The sequence below is a fragment of the Acartia tonsa genome, chromosome 8 (assembly GCF_053477335.1).
Source record: "Acartia tonsa isolate MP-2025a chromosome 8, ASM5347733v1, whole genome shotgun sequence".
Classification (NCBI taxonomy): domain Eukaryota; kingdom Metazoa; phylum Arthropoda; class Copepoda; order Calanoida; family Acartiidae; genus Acartia; species Acartia tonsa.
The window spans coordinates 516955-530318 of NC_137267.1; the positions used below are offsets into that span (position 1 = coordinate 516955).

Consider the following 13364-nt stretch of genomic DNA (forward strand, 5'->3'; position numbering starts at 1 on the left):
AATCTTCTTTAAATTTTTTAGTATAATTTTAGAGAGACAGCCCCAAAACAGAGTATCTTTGCTCCTGTGGCCAAACTGACTGCCTGGAGTCCCTAACAGAGAGTGCCTTTATGTGTTAACACAAGTAGGGATTCGAACCCATTCCCAAAACTAACCAAGGTGGAATTGCTGTGTATTACAGCATGAGGTCAGTATTTTCACCACTGACAGATGTAAGGCAAGGCCTATCCTAATGAGAAACCCGATCATTCACCCACAGGCACCAGTGGAGCACCTTGGAGGTCTGCACCACATGTTTTTTGGGATGTTGTTCACCCCCTTCCATGGATTGGGCAGGTTGAGACCCAATGGTGCCCTGAGGCTCCCATTAACCCTGCCATTTGGGCCAAGCTCAGAGTGATGTCACACACCTGGCGTGTGCCCTGTCCATGAGAAGCTCCCCTGCCAATCACAGATCAGCACAGCCGCCTTGGAAGGATAGCTGCAGGTGGTGGGCCGCATACTTTTGATCAAGATGCAAGTTAGCACTACCCTGATCTTGATCCTCCAGGAGATCATGGTAGTGTGCATCTTGAACTATGCCCTGATCCTGGGAGGGTTCTTTCTGAGGGAGTTGGGGACACCATTACTGTTTGACAAACCCAAGCTGATGGTAAGGATCAATAGGGAGAGTAGCCATGGTCGCCCCACTCACATTGAGCAAGTGGTCCCAGCCCTGCCAACCTTGGGGAAGGCCAAGGACTTCTCCCACAACCAGCGGCTGAAGGCAACAAGCACTCTAGTTGTACAATCAACTGTCTGGTCAGGGCAGCTTTCATGAAGCCACTGCCAGCCACAGCCCTTGTCCCCATCAAATTTCATGAGGTCATTTTAGAGCTGACCAAGATGCTCTCCTGCCAATCACAGATCAGCACAGCCGCCTTGGAAGGATAGCTGCAGGTGGTGGGCCGCATACCTTCGATCAAGATGCAAGTTAGCACTACCCTGATCTTGATCCTCCAGGAGATCATGGTGGTGTGCATCTTGAACTATGCCCTGAACCTGGGAGGGTTCTTTTTAAGGGAGTTGGGGACACAGTTACTGTTTGAAACTATCCATGGTGGAAAAGCTGTATATTACAGCATTGGGCTCAGGCAGTGCATGAGTTGGGGACACAGTTATGTTTGCAACTATCCACGGTGGAATAGCTGTATATTACATTTTTGGGCTCAGGCAATGCATGCCCCTCTGGATACCCTCTAGCTGTTGTTGGTGATCAGCAGGTTCAGCTCCTTGTTAAAGTTCTACCTGGGGTCCCCATAGTCAGGCCCCTGCACTGGAAGTTAGGCCTGGTCTTGACCACCATCTCTCTCCTTGACCACTTGCTTGACCACTTGCTTAATGTTGATCCATACCATCAGCTCGGATTTGTCAAACAGTAATGGTGTCCCCAACTCCCTCAGAAAGAACCCTTCCAGGATCAGGGCATAGTTCAAGATGCACACTGCCATGATCTCCTGGAGGATCTTGATCAAAAGAATGCGGCCCACCACCTGCAGCTATCCTTCCATGGCGGCTGTGCTGATCTGTGATTGGCAGGAAAGCATCTTGGTCAGCTCTAAAATGACCTCATGAAATTTGATGGGGACAAGGGCTGTGGCTGGCTGTGCTGATCTGTGATTGGCAGGGGAGCTTCTCATGGACAGGGCACACGCCAGGTGTGTGACATCACTCTGAGCTTGGCCCAAATGGCAGGGTTAATGGGAGCCTCAACCTGCCCAATCCTTGGGTGCAGGTGATCAACACTCCAGAAAACATGTGGATCAGACCTCCAAGGTGCTCCACTGGGGCCTGTGGGTGAATGATCGGGTTTCTGGTTAGGATTGGCTTTGCCTTCCATTTGTCAGTGGTGAAAATACTGACCTCATGCTGTAATACACAGCTATTCCACATTGGTTAGTTTTGGGAATGGGTTCGAATCTCTACTTGTGTTAACACATAAAGGCACTCTCTGTTAGGGACTCCAGGCAGTCAGTTTGGCCACAGGAGCAAAGATACTCTGTTTTGGGCTGTCTCACTAAAATTATACTAAAAAATTAAAGAAGATTCAAGTTTTTATTTGGATATTTAGTGTAATTTTACTTAAAATCTTAAAATGGCGATATCTGGCAAGAAGGAACGGCTAGGATTTTGTTCTCAACTGATTCTAACTACCACTAGGTCTTATTTGAACACCCAATTGTCCGAATGTTTGGGAAATTTTTTTAATCTAAAGTTTGGTTAAGGAGGGGTGTGTAACTTTTTACCCAGGTGTTTTTTTTTATCTCATCTTATTAATTCTAAATGTACTTTTAATGACATTGTAAAGTTGGTGTTTAAAACATCTCAAATTGAAACACGAATTGTCAATGTATAATTTTCTGTCTGTCTGATCCATCAACAAATCTAGGACAGATCAAAATGGTAGCAACCTCCTTAATCTTATAATATACAGTAGTAAGCTTTTTTTTGTCTCTAGCAAAGGATCTTGTTAACCCATAAACCAATATGGTTCTCCTTTACAATGGAGCCTCTTATAGGTCCTGAGATAGTTTTAGGCTATTTTTTCTGCCTTTCAATAACCCATTGAATATAGAGCCTTTTGATGCTAGGGGCGCAGCTGCTAGTAGGAAATAATAAAACAGACAGGCATAGTTCTAAAACATTTCCTAGGTTAGCATAGGAGTTAAGGTTTCCATATCCTTACATGGATAAAAAGGAATCTGTCAGACTTTTTTAACCCAAACTCCTTAGCAAGCCTAAGAACATTTGTAGTGATGATTGGTCAGTCCGTTTGAGAATTAATTTGATAGTGTCCCAGAGAGGTTTAGAAAATTGTTCTTGATTATAATGTTGTAAGAAGCAACAGAATGAGTGCAGTAACTCCTTTTAACCATAAAGAGGAATTTGGGGAACTAAGTAAACACCATGGGCACTGGGGCAGGGCATATTTTTTCAAAGATCAACAACTTATACTTAGCAGTTGACCTTTTCTAATGATTATGAGAATCTAAGTTGTAACTCTTACTCATATGACCCCTTAAAACATGAATGACAGCCATAATGTAGTTGTCAATCTCAATGCCACCTTTTTTTCTAACCATAATTTAAAGCAAAATTCCATCTTTACAAGTGTTGAATAAATTTTTTCATGAGTCAATTCCTTTATTAATGCTAACCACATATTGAAAACGGATAATCATTTGTTTGTTTTAGAAAAAATGGTAGAGTGGTTTAAGGTAAAAAGTATTAAGCAAACATTGGATGTATACTCAAACATTATGATAGAACAATTTTAGACTAGTGTTCTAGATTACCATCCATTAATTTTTCCCCTTTAATTCAATTCCCTGCATAGGTCTCAAGCCCTGTGGGATCCAACAGTATTTAAATCTCAGAAAACTTTATTTTTACCCAACCTAACCTGCAATAAGTATAATTATATTTTATCAAAAAATGTTGTTAGTTTGGTTGGGTAGAGGACTCCACTGGAAGTTTGAGGAATGTTTCCATAATTCCTTGAGGAACAAAGTACTTGAATTTGAACAGTTGTGGGATATACACCATTTATAGAAAAGGGTATTATACCAACAATGATTTTCTCACTAAGGCTAGTCCTTAAAACTCTTGTGACACTCATATCCCTAGCCTTGTGTTGTATCCAACTAAGGACTGCAACTATCAATTTAATTGATCAACCAACAGTTGTTTCAATCATAGAAAAGGATATCACTGAAATTGACCTACCCATTGTGACCATCTGCCAAACTGTTCAGGGAAATAAGACAAGGCTACATGAGTTGGAATATTTCAGAATGGTTGACTTATTGAACGGACACAAAGCAATTAAAGGAAGTGAGGAATTGTTATCTTGGGGACAGCATGCTAACCTATCTTTTGATCAAGTTCTTGATGAGGTTATTAATTATGAACCTTATACAAACATTTCAGTTCATCAAGATAATGTGGACACTAGGAAAGTGTTTTTGCCCCGATATGGAAAATGCCTTGAGATTTCAAACTTTAACCCAATGAAAGAACTACTAATTACGAACAATGTTTTTTACCCCAATCTACCAGACATGAATACAAGCCTGAGAGTATTCATCACTGACAAATCCTACCAGAGCTACTACTCCATTGACTTCCCCTCACATACCGGAGACAAGATTGAGATTCAGCCAAAGAAAGAATATTACATCGATGTCAAGTTAAGCCTAGTTTCAACATGTAACACCGCAGCCAAAGAATTGAAGACGAATAACTTGAAAGAGTGTGTTGATGATGCAGTTAATGATCAGTTTAGCAGAAATCCTGGATGTACACCCCCATGGTTATCTCCTAACAACCACTGCAATGATACCATACCCTACCCAGCTGGTGTGGAAAACTACAACTTTATTCCTAATTTCCATGATGATTACATTCTGAATGTGTTGACTCTGAAACAGAGTAAGGTGGAAGCCAACTGTAGGAAGTACTGCAAGACACTGACCTCTGAGGTGAAGATAAGAGAGACTGCCGACATGAACACGTTTTCAATCCAGACAGGATGGAACAATGGTGGCAAGGCATATATTTCATTCGACCCAAAGATTCGCGTCACAGAAACCTCATTCAACTATGGCCTGTTTCAGTATGTGATTGATGTTGGCAGCAGTTTGGGATTGTGGCTGGGCTTGTCTGTACTGGGTCTATATGATTTGGGGGAGGTTGCTGTTGGCTACATCATGTACATTGTCGAGAGAAAGCAATAATAAGCTGAAGTTTTAATTCTTTAATTACAGAAGTACTATAATGGATATAGGATATATTGACAAGGGGAAATTTGTAGTCCATTTAGCTTATAATATGGACCTCATCTATTGGTCAGTTTGTTCATCCAGTAAGAGGGTAGGGGACGGGGTAAAGGTTGTGGTTTGGGGTATTGTTATTTTAGCCAACTGCAAGTATCACTTTATCTGGTACAACATCCAAGTAATAATATATGAATTTGTATTATGTACATTTTTAAATATTATCTTATTATTATCTTAATATAATGTAATATTTTCTTTGAAAATATATAATGTTTAATATACTTCCCTAGTTTTTCGATCTATTTGTATTGGAAACCCGAATCTAATTAAATTAATTAGTTTACCTTCTATTCTCTAGGTGGGGACTGGGAAGGTCAGGAAAAAACCACCCCATTACATTACCAGAAAAATTTCTGGGCATCTAGAGGCTCTTTATTCAAAGGAATAAGAAAAGGGAATTGAAATAGAAAAAAAACATCTCCATGTTTCAATATAAAAATAAAACAGCCTAAAACTGTCCCTAAAAACATATGTAAAGAGAACTCAATCAGTTAAGCAGTTCTTGCAAAGCTTAAGGCATAAAAACCTTACCTCTCTATAAAACAGAATATAGATAAACGTGTAAAATCGTAATCCGATTGTATAAAAATATTATATGACTTACATAGAAATAATACAGAAAAAATATTTAATTTTTGTAAGAAGACATTTAGTTAGATATATAGTATTAAGTTATTATCAAATATCCCTCTAGAAGTAACAAAAGCAATTTGGGATTTATCATTAGAGAGAGCAGATATTATTCAGCAGTCATAAGGGAAGGAAAATCAGAGAAAACAAGGATGACATCATCCATAAGTAAAGTAGCGAAGCTCAAAAATGATGAAGGGATTCCGGAAAAATTTTAATATAGAGCAGTGTCTTAAAATAAACATGAAACTTGATAAAATAGGGAAATCAAGAAACCTTTAAAAATCACGCAACCTTTAAAACTTAAAAATATAGGAATCGATCTAGCACCGCAATTAATAGACTAATCTTAATGAAACCTGATAAAAAAAATGTAGAAAATAAGCAAATTCAATACCTGATAATTTCAGCTGTCAATCCTGAAAAGGAATAGAGAAAATCACGAAAACCTAAAAATCTAGGAATCGATCTAGCACACCAATTTATAGACAAATCTTAATAAAACTTCGTGAAAATATGTAGAAAGTAAAATTGATTAATCCCTAAAAATTTGAGCCCTCTATCTTGAAGTTGAGTTGAGAAAATTATGAAATCGTAAAAATCTAGGAATCGATCTAGCACCCCAAATAACAGACAGATGGACAAAACAATGTATATATTATATGGGCATATATAATGGGAATCTTCACTAAAAATTTCAGCTGTCTATCTTTTACAGGAGCTGTGAAAATCACGTTTTCCCCCAAAAGTTTCTTACAGACAGACGGACATTTGAAATTAAAGAGTAGCTTCGCTACTAAAAACAAAGCAACAGACAAAATGATCAAGTTGATTATAAACTAGATGTTCATTAGTGCTTGATATAAAAAAAACTGTCTAGCTTAAATAGTACCTGAGAAAAGCAAATTACCTCTAAAAGGAAAATGTAACCTTAACATTTGAAATCCATATAACTCAAGGATCATGCTTATTTTGTCGAGAAATGACAAATCATGTTAATGTAGGTTAGACTTTAGAAAAACTAGTAATTTCATAACATTTTAATCTAAAAGAAGAAATAAATTAAGTTATTTATCTTTTCGTATTATTGACAAAGGGAAAGGTAGGTTGCGGGTAAAATACGTAAAGGTTGTGTGTTTCAAGTTAAAAACAGTAGTAGAATGATAAAAATTTGTTAACTTAAAAAAAAATTGTCTATACCTAGTTCTTTTCAATAAGAAATACACATATTTAGTGAATATTATCGTTCTACTCCTATTTTTAAGCATTAAAACACACACTTTTACAGATTTTACCCGCAACCTTCTTTTCCCTTTCTGCGGCTATTAAATACCTATAAATTATAAGATTAAAGCCTGTTTTGTTAGCCCCGAACTAACAAAACTGGTATTACTTTAGAATTTTTATTTTGATATTAATTGATTATCGATTCTAATCCATGGGATATAAAAGGTTTTGATAATAACTTTGTCAAGAAATTCACATATGATTAATTTCAGGTATAAGGTATAACCAACAAGGGAAATAAATATAAAATAATATTTGGGGGGCAAATGGAGAGGTCGTCAATTTTACCATGTGTTGCCCCCCAACGACAGCTGATAAACACGTATAGGTTTTGTGATTTTTTTTCCGAATAAAGGGGGGGGGCGAAAGTGACACTTTTTGAAACCAAAACTAAGAGTCAACAAAGGAACTCAACTAAAAAAAGGGTTACAGGTCTGAGATTTTGCATGGCAGTTGCTTTATAGGGGTACAATATGGAACTGTGAAGAAACGGCGGCGCAACCGCCGAAAACCGCCGTTTCCCGCCGTAATTTTTGTTGCCTTTTCTCGGCAGTTTTCGGCGGTTGCGCCGCCGTTTCTTCACAGTTCCATATTGTACCTCTATAAAGCAACTGCCATGCAAAATGTCAGACCTGTAACTCTTTTTTTAGTTGAGTTCCTTTGACTTTTAGTTTTGGTTTCAAAAAGTGTCACTTTCGCCCCCCCCCCCTTTTATTGTTGAAATAAGCTGGATTAAATTAACCATAAAATGGCTGTCTAAAGATTTTCTTTGTTCATGATTTTTTTTACAACTTGTACCGTATTTCATGCTTCTCCATTTTTTTAGCAACCTTTGTTTTCGTGTCCCTTTTTTTATTAGCAGCAGTGGCGTGCACAGAGTACAGGTCCTTGCACGAGAACTAGATCATAACCACCCAAGGGCGTCCAAGCTTTTTCATTTGGGGGGGGGGGCGTTAAAATTCAAAATTCATTTAGGAGGGGGGCAAAATCACAACGAACACTATTTTAGTTTAGGTTATAGGCAAGGGGGCCGAGCGCTGCGGCCAGAATTGTTCGTTGTCGGGTGGGGATAACTCAAATTTTCAAAATTGAAAAAAAATTTCTAAGAGGATAATACCTAAATCTTGAATAAGCCGAGGAAATCACGTTTCAGACTGACTTTTCCAACATATAGTAGAATCTTTATTTAAAAAGGTCATGATTGAAAGAACGAACGAATAATTGACATGCCGTCTCATACGAATTATCAGGTAGCTTCGCTCCTAAAAACAACAACTGAAATATAAGTTTATAACAGCTTTATTTAACACAATAATAATTATATACAATTTTCATAGGAAAAATAGCATTTATTTTAACATCATGGAAAAAACAATGGATGAAAAAAAAATTCTCTACCCCACAAAATTCCTATATTTAGGGAAAAGGGAATAGTTATTTGGTGGATAGTATAATAGACAGCTTTCCGCCGATATTAAAATGAAACAAGATTAATTTTCGTGGAAATTTGTTTGTAATACGATGCAATACATGATTTTTCAGTATGGCTCAGAGATGGTTCTAATCCAGCGGAACCCATACTGGATAATCTATTTCAAAGTTTGGGGGGTAGAATTAATTCTAGTCCATTGTCCTTTCTCTAAATTAAAATGACTGCATGATACATACATACATATATTATAATTATTAATAGTTGATACATAAATATTTTATATTATCGCGTCACAGCCATTATTTAGTATAGAACGGACAGAAACTATTGTGTGTTAATTTTGCTCTAGAATAATATCATAGACAGCTTTCCGCAGATATTGAAATTAAACATTTTAAGATTACAAACCAGTTTTGTTAGTACCAAAGTGCCACAGGCCCTGGCTAACAAACTGGTTAAAAAATTTTGTTTGTTTAGTATTCATGGAAAATTGTCTGTAATATGATGCTATTCATGATTTTTCAATATGGCTGAGAACCGGTTATAATCCTACTGGTATTAACCGGTTTCGAAGCCATACTGGAACATTAATTTTTTATTGTCCTAACAATTTCTGACATAAAAATGACTATTTTTAATTTTGAAAGTACCTAAAAATTTTATGACAACAAAAAACTACCACGTTCTATGGTTTAAAAGAGATTCAAAATAAATTTAAGTTTCTGTTGAAAAAATAAGCAAATTTTCAGTGGTTTAATTTGTGCGATTTCCAGTTTAAAATAAGAGAAAAAAAACTATGCTATTACTATTAAGGGAAAATGGCAGTTTTGTGAATTTAAATAAACTAAAAAAAAACATAGAATTAATATAACAATATAAATTTGTCTTAGAGACAAAAAATTAAATGGGGTTTAAATAACAATGATAATGAAACTCGGTCAGAAAGGGTGAATAATCAGGGATTTTAAGGGATAAGACTATGGATGATAAATTTATATACGTCCCCAAAGATGATAAAACAAAAATTAATCCTTCTGTAGATTAAAGCATTGCATTGGTTGAAAAGTTTAGAATCAATCAAAATCCAATAAAAGTATCCAAAGTTTTCAAGCCAACGAATAAAATAAAGTGGTTATAAAACTTTGGGTACTAGTATAATTTACAGTCCAATGTCCCATCCCTCCGTAATGAATAATATGCATTGAAAATCATAGTAAATGTTTTGCCCCGAGTTTTTTAATTATTTATATTTTAACATGCTTTAAGCATTTTTAGTTAGTATAAAAATTACAAAATACTGAGCGAACTAAATTAAAAGGCTTCATTTTTTTGGAATTTACTTTTTTTCTACTAACATGCTAGATAATAATTAGTTAATAATATTTAATAATAATCAATAATAATAATGAAAGCACATAAATTTTTATCATGTCTAAAAAAATGGACAATTTTCAATATTTTTTTTCTAAAAAAACTGACTTTATATGATGACAGACTACAATGATTAAAGTGCCATGTAATGGTTTGAATATATATCATAGCAAAAACTAACAAAAATAGCATAATAATATTAAGAATTTACTATAAAATACAATATCTAATAATAATAATAATAATCAAATAAAATACTGTAACATAAAAAATTCCATTTTTTTCAAAATGGCAAAAAAGATGCATTTTTTATTAATGCACCTTTTTTGGTACACATGGTCGGTTGTATACACTTGAAAAGTACGTCATTTTGTACACAAGTGTACAATAATATGTGTACAAATCGTAATCATGGTTTATGTGTAAAGATAATAATTATATGGATTGTTAGCAGAATGAATTGAGAAGGAGGGTGGGTGAGCACATGAGTTGAAAAGTCATGAAAATATTTCCAATGATTTAGTTTCTATTGCATTTATAAATTTAGTTTGACTAGATCTAATGGGATAAGGGATATTTCTTCATAAATATCTTTGATTGAACAACCTCTTCATTTTTTGTAACGTGAAAGAAAGAAAAATTTTCATGACTTTTCTTTAAAGTATTGACAAGTACTGAGCGGTGTGGCTGGTTTTCAGTCTTCTTTAATTTGTAATTAAAGCCCAGGGTTTATCTATTTATTAAATAGATAGATATTCCCAGGACTAGCTGCTTTATCAAGCACATGACCTGTATGAATTATGTCCAGTTAATAGTTACATAGAAGAGTGAACTTAACAGAGAGCAGGTATGCTTTCAATTAGGTACTCTCTCTTGTTTATATACTGGTTATAACTGCTGATTGAGAACCTAACAGAGAGCAGGTATGCTTTCAATTTGGTACTCTTTCTTAAGTATATTATGGGTATAACAGGTTACTGTCTTGATCTTGAACTTCTTGAGGTCATGTGACTTGAACCACCGACACGCGTGCTCACTTCTACACGGTCATCAACAACCTAACAAGAAAAATTTATATTAAAAAAAAAATTCGGAACAGACTTGCAAAATTAGGTATACATTCATTTCCAAAAAACTGTTAAATAATCTATTTTTAAAGGGGTAGTTTCACGAAATGCATTTAAACTTAATTTAGTGAACCGCATATTTTTTCCTGATTAATTGGTTTAACTACATTTATATGGCATATTTTTGAAAGAATTTCAATTTTCTACCACGTAGTTTTAAAAATATCAAGACTTGAAAATCGTCTTTTTAAATTGCATATATCCCAAAAAGACAACTTTCAAGTCTTGATATTTTCAAACCTACGTGGTAGAAAATTGAAGTTCTTTCAAATATATACCATATAAATATAGTTTAACCCATTAACTAGCAAAAGATATGCGGTTCACTAAATTAAGTTTAAATGCATTTCGTGAAGCTACCCCTTTGGATATCTATTGAGATCTACTAAACAGTAAATATATAATTCATTAGCCTAAAAACTTTTGGGACTTCTATTGATTTTAATTGTTCAGTTCATGAAGTTAAGTGTCTGAACTTTACAACAATTAACTGTAATCTATAGATAGGGACATTTAGTGCAACATACTTAGGTTTATACATCAGTTTTTCAGCCATAGTCTTATCCCTTTAGATCCCTGTTCCAATCTAATCATCTATCCATCTATTTCCTACCTGTAGTGTATATTCGACCATATTCTTGCCGAGTCCGCCCAGTACAAACTGTTCTATCCTCTCCAGCTTGTTGCTCCAGCGCCTTCTCTCCGCCTCAAGCTGCTGCCGCTGGGCCAATAGCTGTTCCTTGCGCCGCCGCACACTCTCAACCTGGAACATAGCATTATAGTATTATAGACAGCTTTCCTAGGATATTAAAATAAAAATTAATTTTTTAATAGACTCGAGGAACTGAAGCTTTTTATGTCTGTAGAAAAGGATCTCGCTAACTTCCCAATCCCACCCTTGAATGCCCATAATATTTCCCTTTAAATTTTGAATCTTTTTTTTCGTGAATTAAGTGTCCAGAAGCTTACACAAATAGTCGTGACTTACAGAAGGGATAATATAGGGATATACAACCATGTCTTATCCCTTTAGATCCCTGGAATTTACCTGGACTTGAAGCTCCTCTATAGTTTCCATCTTGCGTTTGCGACAATTTTGTGCGGCAACCTTGTTCTTCCCACGGCGACGGATGTCTTTACACAGCTTTATCTAAAATTATAATAATCAGACCCTGGAGAAACACAAGAAAACAAATGTGATGGGGAGTTTTTTTCTATGGGCGATTTCTATTGTGGTACCCTCCCCCTAAATAGTTATAAGCCTTTTCAGGACCTATAAGAAGCTATAGGAGAACCAAATCGGATCAGAGGCTAGCGTAATCATTTGGTATAGACATGCCCGTGTTAATTTATTCGTTTGCTCAAAACCTTAGGTTTAGTTGGATCCAATCAATTAGTGTCCACATTTTTCAACCCATAATCTGCAAAAGGGATAACTTTACTTCTATTTATTATCATTAGATATTTATTAGAATTTATCTTTGTCTTATCCCTTAATATCCCTGCTAATGGCTATACCTGGGCTGGGGAGAGATCCTTGTCATTGAGGATCTTATTGAATCTTTCTACTGGACAATTGATAAGCTCATACACAGAGTAGGGTAGACCCATCTTCTCTGCCAGCCTTTCATCTCTAGTACTCCTATATAGGAGATAGATAGATATATACAGATAGATAGATATATAGATAATTGATAAGCTCATACACAGAGTAGGGTAGACACATCTTCTCTGCCAGCCTTTCATTTCTGGTACTCTACATAGGAGATAGATAGATAGATATATACAGATATATAGATAGATAATTGATAAGCTCATACACGGAGTAGGGTAGACCCATCTTCTCTGCCAGCCTTTCATCTCTAGTACTCCTATATAGGAGATAGATAGATATATACAAATATATAGATAGATAATTGATAAGCTCATACACAGAGTAGGGTAGACCCATCTTCTCTGCCAGCCTTTCATCTCTGGTGCTCCTATATAGGAGATAGATAGATATATATTATAGATAGATATATTTTATAGATATATACAGATATAGATAGATAGATAATTGATAAGCTCATACACAGAGTAGGGTAGACCCATCTTTTCTGCCAGCCTTTCATTTCTGGTACTCCTATATAGGAGATAGATAGATAGATATATACAAATATATAGATAGATAATTGATAAGCTCATTCACAGAGTAGGGTAGACCCATCTTCTCTGCCAGCCTCTCATCTCTGGTACTCCTATATAGGAGATAGATAGATATATACAGATATATAGATAGATAGATATATAGATAATTGATAAGCTCATACACAGAGTAGGGTAGACCCATCTTCTCTGCCAGCCTTTCATCTCTGGTGCTCCTATATAGGAGATAGATAGATATATACAGATATATAGATAGATAATTTATAAGCTCATACACAGAGTAGGGTAGACCCATTTTCTCTGCCAGCCTTTCATCTCTGGTGCTCCTATATAGGAGATAGATAGATAGATATATACAGATATATAGATAGATAATTGATAAGCTCATACACGGAGTAGGGTAGACACATCTTCTCTGCCAGAATTTCATCTCTGGTGCTCATATATAGGAGATAGATAGATATATATACAGATAGATAGATAAATAGGTAG

General features: G+C 35.6%; 1 protein-coding gene across 1 annotated transcript in view; it reads right to left on the reverse strand.

Moving 5' to 3' along the window:
* Positions 1 to 8077: 8077 nt before the first annotated feature.
* The window catches only part of LOC145325751 (uncharacterized), a 58352-nt gene continuing 53065 nt past the window's right edge, over positions 8078 to 13364 (reverse strand). The window contains exons 18-21 of the mRNA XM_080168690.1: positions 12243 to 12366; positions 11773 to 11874; positions 11338 to 11487; positions 8078 to 10655 (exon numbers count right to left, since the gene is read on the reverse strand). Coding sequence (XP_080024816.1) covers positions 10572 to 10655; positions 11338 to 11487; positions 11773 to 11874; positions 12243 to 12366 — 460 coding nt within the window. The 3' untranslated portion in view covers positions 8078 to 10571. The remainder of the gene's footprint in view (positions 10656 to 11337; positions 11488 to 11772; positions 11875 to 12242; positions 12367 to 13364) is intronic.